Source organism: Setaria viridis, chromosome 2 (assembly GCF_005286985.2).
Source record: "Setaria viridis chromosome 2, Setaria_viridis_v4.0, whole genome shotgun sequence".
In the NCBI taxonomy this organism is placed as follows: domain Eukaryota; kingdom Viridiplantae; phylum Streptophyta; class Magnoliopsida; order Poales; family Poaceae; genus Setaria; species Setaria viridis.
In genome coordinates this window covers 23,081,485-23,094,399 of record NC_048264.2, presented here as the reverse complement: position 1 = coordinate 23,094,399, position 12,915 = coordinate 23,081,485, and the positions used below count along the sequence as shown (strand labels likewise).

At 41.3% G+C, this 12,915-nt stretch overlaps 2 protein-coding genes across 2 annotated transcripts; both read left to right on the top strand.

Moving 5' to 3' along the window:
• The first annotated feature begins 4,125 nt into the window (after positions 1-4,125).
• On the top strand, positions 4,126-7,609 carry LOC117846318 (ycf20-like protein). Its single transcript, XM_034727463.2, has 2 exons — positions 4,126-4,399; positions 6,731-7,609. The coding sequence occupies exons 1-2, from the start codon at positions 4,245-4,247 to the stop codon at positions 7,170-7,172; spliced, it is 597 nt and encodes a 198-aa protein (XP_034583354.1). The 5' UTR covers positions 4,126-4,244; the 3' UTR covers positions 7,173-7,609.
• Positions 7,610-8,598: 989 nt separating this feature from the next.
• On the top strand, positions 8,599-10,985 carry LOC117842203 (uncharacterized protein At3g52155, chloroplastic). Its single transcript, XM_034722572.2, has 5 exons — positions 8,599-8,950; positions 9,369-9,468; positions 10,240-10,419; positions 10,557-10,674; positions 10,783-10,985. Exons 1-5 carry the CDS (start codon positions 8,692-8,694, stop codon positions 10,837-10,839), a joined length of 714 nt encoding a protein of 237 aa, XP_034578463.1. The 5' UTR covers positions 8,599-8,691; the 3' UTR covers positions 10,840-10,985.
• Positions 10,986-12,915: the final 1,930 nt, after the last annotated feature.

Here is a 12,915-nt window from a genome sequence, read left to right as displayed (position 1 = left end):
TCTTCAACCAACCAAAAATAAATCATAAGAACTCAAGAGACCCCTCTATAGACCACACAACAAAGCAAATTAAAAGGAGAACAAACAACATATGTATGAACCATCTATCAATTTGCTACTTGTTATTTGTATTACTAGGCCATAAGATTATCAAACCTGCTTATGTTAATGGGTGTGATAATCTCGGGCTTACAGTTAAATTCAGTTAACATTCAAGCCTGATGAAAATGACACAAGCAAGGATGGACTTACAACTTACAGGATCACCGAATCCGGGGACGGGTGGGATGGAGATGAGCAAGTGAGTTGCTTGTTACAAACTGTGGACGTTCTCCAGGCTGGAACTGACATAAGAGTAATCACTAAAAAATCAACAATACACAGAGGGATTAATGTACAGAAGAACATTATCATCACACCCGTTAACATGCAAGGGATGCTAGACATCAATGCAGCATAGTGAAGTTTACAAGATGAAGACCGATACAAAATTGGTCTAATGGTAATAACAAATAAAATAACTTCTACTAACTAGCCAATCTGCTATGTTTCAAGAATGAAAAGTGCATCTATCCTGTAAAGAGTTGCCTAGTGCAAGCACTGTGTTTCAAGAATGAGAAGTGCATATATCTTGTACAAAGCCAAACCAACCGACTCATTCGAACAGGGAAAGTAAACCGAGATTATCACTATACCAAGATTATCAATCATTTTTCAGAACACATATTGGATTATCAATCAGATTAGCCGCCAATTTTTCTCTATGCTTAGATAACAACCATATATATTGGATAATCATCATTGTCAAATTAGATGAGCCGTCTCCATATGAGCAAAGCAGTAGAAGAAATCAAACCTGCGAAGGGCGGTGGCCGGTGGCGGGCGGGCGTGGCAGCGGGCCGGGGCTGGCAGCGGTCGGCGTGCAACGGCCAGCGGCGGGTGAGGCAGGCTACAACGGGCGTCCGGGGGCGGGGGCCGGTGACCGGGGGCAGCGCACGGCCGGCTGGTGGCTAGGGACGGCGGGCGGCGGACCGCCTAGAGCAGGCGGCGGCCAGGAACGGTACTGTGCGGGGACGGGGGAGAGAAACTGGACGGTTGCTTTTGGCGTGCGGGAGAGAAATAGATCGGGAGAGAAATGAAATGGTACATCATAACCAGTGGTAGTTGGGTAATTCTTTGCCCCAAAAGCACTTAAAAGCAGGGGGAAGGTGCTTTTGGGTTTGTACTACCATGAAAGCTGCTTTTGGGCAAAAGCATCAATGGCTTTGGGGCTTTTTGGTTGGCTTTTGGCTTTTGCAAAAGCAAAAGCAGGTTGGAAAGCCCAACCAAAGGCACCCTGATACTGCATTTGTATATACCTTACTATAGTGCAAATTAGTACAACTCCAACAACACCATACTGGTGGGAGTCAAAAAGGATATCCATAGATATCTAAATAGTACTAAATTTTTTTGATTCATTATTTAATGACATGACAAAGTGGGATATCAAGATACTAACTTATTAATCCCTGTATTGCCAGATTATATAGACATATGCTGATAATAAAGTTTCCATGTGAGTCATCAAAATAGACTCTAATGGCAACTTTTATATGTCATTCTAAAGCATCACATGTATATGTATGACTTCGGTGAATGATAAAATATGATTTCATCTGACCAGTAAACATTATCCATAAATTATAATGCAACTTGTATTGCTTGGATGAAACCATATTACATGTGAGCAATATCATTAACTTATTACCTAAATTGTTTTATCCTTATTTTTACAAAGTGAGGGAATAGACATCTTGCAAAATATACTCACTTTGTACTTATCCATCACTACATCGTAGAAAGGTGTTCATAGTAAGTGGTGAGTAACAACTTTAAATTTTGCAAGGCTCAGGAGGAGACTCTCCTAAAATTGAATCTATCCAAATATCATGTTGTACTATTTTACCTATATGAATATTTCTCACAAAGGTTTCTCATCAAAGGTTTTAATGAGGCAATATCAATACAAGAATATATGTCATATCACCTATTTTCCCCACCAGGATTTTTAAAGGTGGTATTCAAGACATATTATATGTCATATCTTCTATTTTCTCTACAAGAGTTTTTAAGGAGGTATAAAATACATACAATTTCTTCTCATATTTTCCCATTGAGTTTTGGGGAAGGTTATTCGAATATGATCTTCATATCATAATATTATTGATCTCCAAACTTACTTATGAGTTTTCCTTTTCAAGTTTTTTGTCATATGAGTTTGCGATGAGACAATAATCTAAATATGATATATCATTTTCTCCTTATATTTTCCCACTGGGCTTTAAAGGAGTTTTAATAGCATATGGACATGCAAGTTGGTTTCTCCTCAATATTTTTTCCATAGGGTTTTTGGAGGAGTTTTCCATATGATAATCAAAGATGATTGAACAAAGATTACATGAAGCTTATAAGGAGCTAATTGATCAAGGGGAAGTGTTGTGAAACATTTTATGTTAGTGATCAATTAGGTAGATAATTGTGACCTTTTCGTGAAGGGACCAACCCTCGAAGGGGCCACCCCTGAAGGGGCCAACTCCCCTGAAGGGACATCTTGCCCTTTGGGCATGTCCTTTCACTATGTATAAATATATAACCACACCATTCATTTAATCAATGAAGAGAATTCTCAGATTCATTCTTTCAGTCTCTCTTTCTACTCTCAACACCTCCAGCAATGCCGCTTCAGCTAGCTCATAGAAAGCCACATCATCACTTTGCTTACATCCAAGAGAGAAGATGAGGGGAGAGAGCGTACTATCTCTTGTTCATAAGCTAGCTCATGGAGAAAAAAGTGGGCTGCACACTTTATCGATGAGGGACGTGTTGTGGGATCCAAGATACTTTGACCAATGTGCCATTAGATAGATCCTTGGAGGGATAATTTTTTTGCTATCTCTTATATGACGTGGACAAGCTTTGAGCTCGTGCACTAGCTCAACCATTGAAGAAGGTTCGACGATTATAGAAGACCAATGACGTGGCGCAACAAAGGGTCAGATCTTGTCCGCCGATTTCATCTTTTAAAGATTATACTGTAAGATGCTAATAGGGTGTTTGGATCTTCGGGTCACATCAGATGTTTAATACCGATTAGAAGGACTAAATGTGAACTAATTATAAAACTAATTGCATAAATCATGGCTAATTCGCGAGACGAATCTATTAAAGCCTAATTAATCCATGATTAGCACATATTTACTGTAGCAATACATGGTCAAATTATGGACTAATTAGATTTAATAATTTCGTCTCATGTCACGAATTAGCCTTCATTTATACAATTTATTTTATAATTAACTTATATTTAATATTCGTAATTAGTATGCAAACATTTGATGTGACATGACTAAACTTCAGTTATACGGGAACCAAACATGACCTAAGTTTCCAGCAACCGACTTTTTTATTTTTTAGCCCTTTTTGCGAAAGATTCTCACAAATACGTCCTTGGCGGAACCAATTCCAAAAATGGACCCTTAGCTTGGTGCCATTCACGCTAGCGCCAAGCTTACATGTCTCGGCGCTAGCCATCCTGGCGCCAAGGTCCATGCGCAGCTGTTGGCGCGGATGCCGACGTGGCGGGGTTTGGGATAAGAAGCCCGCGTCCTAACCAGTTGAACTAGAGCGTACTTTGTTGCACACTCCTCGGAATAATTATACTTGCTTCGTTCGAAACGCTACGAGGCATGGGGTAAATTGCTCGACGCCAAGGCCTACGGCGCCAAGCTTGGCGCCAAGATCCACGACGCCAAGGCTTGGTGCCATCATGGATGGCGCCAAGCCCCCGCCATGTCGGCATCCACGTCAGCAGCTGCGCATGGACCTTGGCGGCAGGATGGCTGGCGCCGTGACGTGTAAGCTTGATGCTAGCGTGGATGGCGCTAAGCTAAGAGTTCATTTTTGGAATTAGTTCAGTTTGGAACGTATTTACGAGGGCTTAAAAATAAAAAAGACGGTTCCAGCAACCCTCCCCGGCGCACGAAAAACAAATGTGGACTCAATCCCCAATACCTGTGGGGCCTGGCGGACCGCCGGCGGGCCGGCCCACCCCTTAACCAAGAAGGGGAGGCTCTCTCTCATCCACGTAGAAGCCTCAGGCCAGTGACTCAGTGGGAGGCTCGCTCCTCCCCTCGACGACGCCGCTCGCGCCGCCGCATCCGTTCGGTCCTCGGCACGGAGGAGCTGCCCCGCGCGCGCTGCCCATGCTTGTGCGGCGTGGGGCCCCTCCCTGCGCTCCGAGGGCTCCGTCCGATGGGCTCTGCGGAGGCGGCGGCTCTCCGGCGGCGCGATGCTGCATCCCCCTCAGCCGGGCATGCTTCCTGCGGCCAACCAAGGAGAGTAGCGGAGGGGCTCTCAGGTGAGTTCTAGATAACTCTCTTCTTTTGATGCGTGTCCTGTGCCAGCAGTAGTGGTTCCTGACCTGGAACTTTTGTGTCCCCATCACTAGCTTGATTTGATGCCGCATCAAACGAATAGTCCCCTGGCTTAGCAAATTTGTTCGTAGACAATTACACTCGATAACTTCTGTAACTCCGCTACGAACTAATTGCATACAGCTCAGTGCACTAATATGACCATTTCATGCACTGTTACCTGTAAAGTTCGAAAGAAAAAAAAGGCAGTAAGAACACTAAGAACAAAGTACTATATTTGGCTCCTAAGCAGTCACTTTAATGGCACGTTTGGTTTTGGCCTACTGCTGCCCCGCCAACCAAGGTCGCGCCTATGCGTAGGTGGACAATTCCTGCGCCCACAGCACGCCAACGCAACGGCGAGAAAATGAACTAGTGCTGGGCAGCTGCGGGCACGGATGCATCGGCGAGCCAACGCGCGGGTGCCGATCCAAACAGCGGCCAAAATATGCACGGGCACGCCTGCGATTGGCAGGGCACGGTTTGGCACCGAACCAAACGCACCCTTAGTGTCGAATCATGATGTTACTTTTTTTTTTGTTAAAGATAAATAGAAACCATTCAAATTGATGTCTTGTTTGAGCTTTATTATGACATAAATCACTGGGCTGTGATGTGAGAATACTATGCATTGCCAAGTGAGTATGAGATTTTTCTGTTATCCACATTCTTTTATCTTAGTGAGATAGTCATAGTCAGTAACTCCCTTCAAATTGTTGCCCACTTTCCATCAATCAAAGTCTTGCACAAACTTCCAACTGTTTTCTACAAAATGACACTTCAAATAATAGTTCAAGCACCTTCCTGGATGTTTCAGAAGTTTAGAGGATCAGGGTAGTCATTTTAATAGTAACATCTTTCGTCAAAAGGTGGATTTGTTGTTGATTTGGCCTTTACTTTGTATCTAAGTTTATAATACGAAACGAAAAGGTCCATTTTAGTACCCTAACCAATTCTGTTTGTGTGGCTAACCCCCTGAACAAAACTTAGACCCAATTTACTCCCCCAAACTATTGCACTTAGGCCAATCTACCCCCTAATGAGATTTTTCTTTTTTTTTTCTCCGTGCACAGGTTGAATTTTAAGTTCAAATTTTTTGAGCAGATAGAGAACATGATGTTTTATGTTAGAAAAAAATACATTAAGATTTTTTAATAATTATTTCATAGGTTAAGAACATTTAATACAACTTTGATCCTACAGATACGAATTATATGAAAACTATCCGTGAAAACTTTCTAAAGTATTTTTCTAAAATAGGGCATCATGTTACAAGTCACCTCACAAAATTTGAACTAAAAACTTAACATGTACATGGAGAAACAAAAAAGAGAAATCTCATTAGGAGTAGTTTGGCACCAACTGATATAGTTTTGGGGGAGTAAATCGAGCCTATATTTTGTTCGGGAGGTTAAGCGAATAAAGTGAAAATTGGTGAGGATAGTTTCCTAATACAAAATCAGTTAACAAAACACAGAAACCTTCATAAGAAATTTCTTCTGGGCCTACCACATTTAACAAAAACACATAAATTTGACAGCATCCATAAACCTGCATTAACAAAATGCACCATTCAGGAAGCTAAGCATTATGAAATCTAGAGAATAGAGTCATCAGCAATCTTGCTTTCTTGTAGGGACTTTTCATGCATGGTTAAGCTTGCCGTGTGTTGTACTATGTGCTCAAAATGCTTTAAAAACAACAATAAAGCCTTTAGGTTACAAAAAAATTCAGGTAGGCTAGGACATGCTTAAAAGTTTAGATAATGAAAACGAAAATAGTACAAGAAATCTATTTATACACAAAAGAGAGATCACTTTCGGCCATAAGAGTGAAAAGCCATTAATGCCTCACTTAATCTAATCGTCAGCAAGCTACAAGTTTCAACCATACACTATCAACATCTATGCAATTGGTTTGAGGGATAGCCAGAACATAGAAGCACTACGCAAGATTTAATGATGTGTTCTCACATGGTCAATTTAAATAATTTTATATGTATTAGTGGTCAAAATCATCAAAATATGCTCTTTTCGTTAAGTGTAATATATCTTTGAAGAGAGTATCATTTCAGTTATGAAAATGGAAAATAGCTAGATACCGAATTAATTGTGGTCTTATTTTATTATCAGCTAGTTAGCTTTAGCATCAAGGTTTGTCAAGCTAGATTGAAACAAAAATAGAATATTGTCTATTTTCATATTGCTGTGGAGAGTTCTTTTCTCTTCTCCTCAGAAGCTTTGGTACCACGGTTTGATATCTGTACTCTGTTTTAGTTACCAGATGAAAAACTGCGGATTGAGGCCAGCCTTTGCTTTGGAAACTGGTGGGCCATCTAACACTGATGGCCAAGATTTTGATGAGGACAGTGGCTTCCTTGGTAGGACAAGGCTGGGCAGACTCATCCTAGCCGCCGGAAGGGAGCTACTTGAAAAGCTGAACTCTGCCAGGACCAACTCCCCCACAAAGATATTCCTCGTCCTCCTTGGCTTCTACACTGCCAACGCCTTGGCAACAATACTAGGGCAGACTGGCGACTGGGATGTTCTTGTTGCTGGTGTTATAGTGGCTGCCATTGAGGGAATTGGCATGCTTATGTACAGAAAACCAAACGCCAGGCCTCCTGGGAGGCTTCAGAAATTGGTTTCAATGGTGAACTACTGGAAAGCTGGCGTATGTCTGGGCCTTTTCGTGGACGCCTTCAAGCTGGGTAGCTGAGTTTACGCTATCATCTTCTGCTATGTGCCTACAAGTAATGTTGGTGGTATACTGGTATCATGGTAACACCATGATATGGTTCCGCAGTAGCCATTGCCCATTGCTCAAATTTTAGTATTGTTACATTTGGCTCAAATTCTGGAAGAGATGGCTGCTGTTGAAGCGATTTGATTTCTTCAAAGCTGATCGAGATGTTTGGAGCAGATATTATTCTTTTATATAAGTGCTGCAAGCTGTTCAGCATTGTTTGGCCTGTAAAGTGTATATATGCTGTAGTTCTTGACTTCCATGTCATTGAACCCTAATCTAATATGCATTTGTGCTTTTTCGGAGAAAAATAAGAAGGCTGATGAATTTCTTCCGCAGACATATCGTACTTACCTTGTAATAGTTTGTGCATGTCAGTGTTGTGATGAATTTGATACTTCATTAAGTAAGCTGTAGCTAAGAGTATTTACGCTTTCTACTCGTTTTAATTGTGGAAGAGGCGAAGAGCTCAAGTCATTATACTATGATTGTGTGTAGTTGTTTTACCTTATCATTGAGAGATGTTGCTTAATGATCAAATAGTTTAAATCACTTGAATCATTGAGTTGTAAACTTGTAACGGTGTTATGCAAATGGGTTGTATTGAAGCATTTTCCTTCTCATTAATTTTGTAAACTTGGTGTTACAAATGAGTTGTATATGAAGAAGCATTTTCCTAGTCATTATGTTTATAAATTTCATGGCTGCATGATTATTCGAGGAGTGTATTTTCTACTGCCTCCTAAGTATTTACCCCTCCGTTTCATATCGTAGGTCGTTTTGACTTGTCTAAGTTCATAGATATTATTATTATTATTATTATGCACCTAGACATACGCTATATCTAGATCCATAATAATATATATGAAACTAAAAAAGTTAAAACGATTTATAATTTAAGAACAGAGAGAGTACTATAATACATTCCAGACACAGAGATGATCTCCTGGAGCTAACCGAATTCGTCTAAAAAGTAACTGTAACAAAAAAAAGAAGAAGATAGACACGGGGTGTTTGGATACGAGGTGTTAAACTTTAACAGTGTCATATCATATGTTCGGATGCTAATTAGGAGAACTAAACATGAGCTAATTATAAAACTAATTGCAGAACCTTGTGATAATTCGCAAGACGAATCTATTAAGCCTAATTAATCCATCATTAACAAATGGTTACTGTAGCATTACATTGTCAAATCATGGACTAATTAGGCTCAATAGATTCGTCTCGCGAATTACACTCTATCTATGCAATTAGTTTTATAATTAACCTATATTTAATACTCCTAATTAGCATCCAAACATCTGATGTAACGGGTGTTTAATACCCTATTGCCAGACAGCCCCAAAATTAGCAAAATCTAGAGTGCACGAGCGGCTTGTAGAAACGGGTAGTACAACAGGCATAGAGCAACCTCACCTATCCTTTCTCCCTCCCGTGGCAAGCATCCCATGTCAGCAGCCAAATCAACCCAACCCATAGCCACCGGAAGATGAGAGCTCCAGCTCCTCTTCCCGCCGCACTGCTCTCCCGCTCCTGCTCCCCGGCCCCGCGCTTCCTCCTCTCCTCCTTCCGCGCGCCGGCCGCCTGCCGCCCGCCTCGCGCCGTCGCCCGCTCCGTCTCCGTCTCCGTCGAGGCGCCGGCGGCCGCAGCGGAGCCGGCGGTCGCGGGCGCGCCCTCCACGACGCCGCGCCGCCGCCTCATCCTCCTCCGCCACGGTGAGAGCGCCGCCGGGGGGCGCTTCACCAGAGGTACGTCAAGCGCAGCAGCGTCAGATTGGCTGTGCGCTGGAGGGTTCCAAGAGTTTGTGTGTCAATTTACCTTCCACTCGGTAGGAAGGAGCATTGCCGGAATTAGGAGCGTTGGATGTGGAGGAATGATGATGTTTGTTTACTGCTACATGTGAATAGCTGATCTGGTGCCTCTGCTTTTTTTGGACTAATGAAATGTTGTGGTGCTTTAGCAAGATTATTGCTGGAGTCGTATAGAGCTGTTCCAGCACATTGACCATCTGGGCAAGATACAACATCATAAATATTTTAAGTCTTATTGGTAGTTATCTGAACAAGGGGCTCCGTTTCTAGGTGTTCAAATGTATTTTCCTTTGTGATTGCACACCTCTTGCATTTTGTTCTGAAGAACAGGGTTTAACATGTGTCCTAATGTCAGATCATGACAGACCTCTAAGCAAGGCTGGGAGAGCTGATGCAATCAGCGTTTCTAATAAGCTCCAACAAATGGGATGGATACCTGAGCTTATCCTGTGCAGGTGTGTTACTATTTATGTAACAGAGCATGCACGAATTATGATGGCTTACCATATATAGCGGCTGTGCATAAAGTACGAAAGCTTCAAGATGCAATTTGGTTGCATTTGAAAAATATTAGTTTCTGCTACCTAACTTAATGGGTTTGCATTTTTTCCATTTTATTTTTGCAAGCAGGTTTGTATCTGTTCTGTTTCTTAGTGTTTCTTTCCTTAGTGTTTAATGTAGGTATAGTTTGCTGTTCTTGGCTCACGATGTTTATATTGTATTTTAGCTTCTGCTTTAGTTGTCTTCTGTTTTTTCCCACAGGAATGGGGGTAGATCCTGCATTTTCATACATATAGATTTGGTGTTCATATGTTTGAATATGTATCGTCTCATCAAATAAATTGTTGCACCAATTTACTTTTGGCACCAACATGTTTTAGCGGAATGAACCTGCAAGACTATTCTGCATGTGTGTTTTTCCATGGAACAGGGCTATAGTGTCGCTCATGATGTTTATTATACTATTTCCTTTTGTGTTAACCTGTTTTGCCAGAATGAACATGTAATGACTGTTCAATTCATGTATTACATTTCTTGCTTCTCTGCTCATGTGTTATTTTTTTCTTGGAGCAAAACATTATTGGCACATTCTAACCTGTTTGTTTAAAGTTTAGTGTCTTTGGAGAATTAAGATGATTAAATTAATCACACAATGTGATGAACTAATATGCATAGTAATAGAACATATCATTCTTGTTATCATTGATGATTCTCTTTCTACACAGTGATGCAATGCGCACGAAGGAAACTCTTAAGATCCTGCAAGAGCATGTCCAGGGATTGTCTCAAGCTGTGGTACACTTTATCCCAAGTTTCTACTCAATTGCGGCAATGGATGGCCAAACTGCAGAGCATTTGCAAAAGGCAATCTGTGAATATTCGAGCGACGAGATCTTAACTGTGATGTGAGTCATTGCAAGTTCTTGTTCGTTATCATCTGTTCTCGATGTGTGCTTCAAGTTTCTATTATTTTGTCTTAAGACCTGTGCTTGATACTTCATTGCTCTACATAGCATGACACTTCTTTAGAACAATTACTCAGGTGCATGGGTCATAATAAAGGATGGGAGGAAGCTGCCTCTATGTTTTCTGGTGATTCAGTTGTGCTTAAGACATGTAACGCTGCTTTGCTAGAAGCTGCAGGGAAATCATGGGTTGAGGTTAGTATAATTCTATTGGACAAATATGCTTCATTCGTACTTTTTCCTTCATAGTTCTTTCGTATCATTCAGCAGACTTACTGATTTTGTAAACGACATGATCTGCAGGCTTTTTCTCTCGCTGGTCTTGGGGGATGGAAGCTTCATGGAATTGTAAAGCCATGAATTGTTGTAACTAAAAAGTTAGTTGTAATTTTTGTAGCTGTTTCTTGATTCTCAGTTTGCCCCTTGGCCTGTGTAGCTGTTCTTACATGCCATTGGAGCTATTAACATGGATAGATAGATGAGATTAATTCATTTTTAAAGGTCCATGGGCTCTTGTCAGTTCTTCAAAAGATGAATAAGAAAACAAATCGAAACTGAATAACTGACTATATATACGCATGAAACCACGATAACGTTCATTTAGCTGGACGCCTATGACATTTTCCCTTTTGTTGAATTGACATATTTCCTTTTGTTTTGAATTATAATGAACGTAAACTCCAGGAAAAGAAGGGACGAGCAGAGACAGGAAGAACATCTGTGTGGATCTAGCTGCACTCTTAAGTAGATTATGACTTGTCATGCCTGACTCGGAGGCTGAATTTTGGGGTATCAAGCAGGTTTAAGATGATAATAAAGATATTAGATAAGCTTTACTAATGGAATTTTTAGTGCATGGTAAAGTAAGAAGGCTGTTGCTATCTAGGGGGTTTAGATTATTAGTGATGGGCAAAGAAATAATTACAAGTCATAAACTTCGAGCATCCATCATGTGAAGTGAAAAACACGTCCTATACGAATTCTTATATGTTTGCTCATATCTCTTATATTTTGTTTACTTAGTAGTGTTTTTTTTAATGGTAAACGCAAAGCGGTTGGGTGACCGTGTACACGGTATTATACACATGTTTTTTTACTATATTAATAAAAATAAATAAATTAGCATATATAGGGCAGCCTGCACGCCGCTTTCCATCGGAACCATGAACTGGCCCGCCGCCGAGTCGGCCGCCCACCACCGGAACCCCGAGCCACCACTCGATCTAGAGTTTAAGAGGGAGGACGGGTATGAGAAGAGTGAGAACGAGGGAAGGTTCAATCGTCCTCTCCCCACGCTAGATGTCCATCTGTCAAAAGGGTAATTTGGTCCATCAATCAAAAATCTGACATGGGTTTAACGGAACAGTGCGACGGAATGGGCACACATGTCATATAGGGGACGTTTAGATTTTGCCGCACGCTAGCCCTGCCAAAGCGGCGGCGCGGCCAAAATTCGACGGTCGATTCGGTGGCCCCGATTTGGCGGGCCAAAGTGCACCAAAATGAACTACGGGAGGCCATCCCTGCCAAATCATGGTCATAGTCCAAATACCATTTAATCTACGGCCAGCTGCCAAATTTTGGCCTGGCTTGTATCGGCGCTCATCCAAACGAGTAGAGCATAAGGGAGGAAAAAACTTTCATGATCATAGAGGGAATTGTGTCATCTTCTAGTATCAAATAAGAAATTTTCCTATACCTTCAACTCTTATGAAACTCTATTGCAAGCGCGGCTCCTCGTGTATCCTCGAAATGGGCGATAAGGGCTCGTTCACAGGTTGAGTGTGCACCGCCGCATTTGCTTTCATAGAATGGGTCACGCACACTAACCCAAGTTTTCTCGAAAGTGAGAACCAACGATGCACCGGTACATTTGCTTACTAAGGTCCTTTTTGTTTCATATTACAATCCCTTCAGATAATTTAGATTATGGATAATGTGTACGAACCATAAATAATCTAAAATAACGTAGAAAAATGAACATCAATCCTCAACAAAAATCTTGAAATGAAAGGACTAGAAGACCTTTTAGTCCCAGTTGGTAACACAAACCGGTAAAAAATCTACCCTTTAATTCAATCCCGGTTTGTAATACCAACTCGGTGCTAATACTTCTCAAGTATTTAGTCCTTGTTTGTACTACAAACTTCTCAAGGTTTTAGTCCTGATTTGTATTACAAACCTACAAACGGGGATTAAAAGGTTCTCCACGGGTGACTTCAAAAGGAAATCATCCCCTACTTAATCACACGCGTTGTGTATGTGATATGGTAAGAAAGTTATGCACGAAGTCACGGGTTCGAATCCCGCGTACCGCTCACGTGCACATTTTGCGTGAAAAATCACGTGACTTATGACTTGCGATATGTGCGTATTTGCGAGATTTAGTCCTTTAGTCCCGGGTGAGTTACCCGGTACTTAAATGCCGAGACTTTT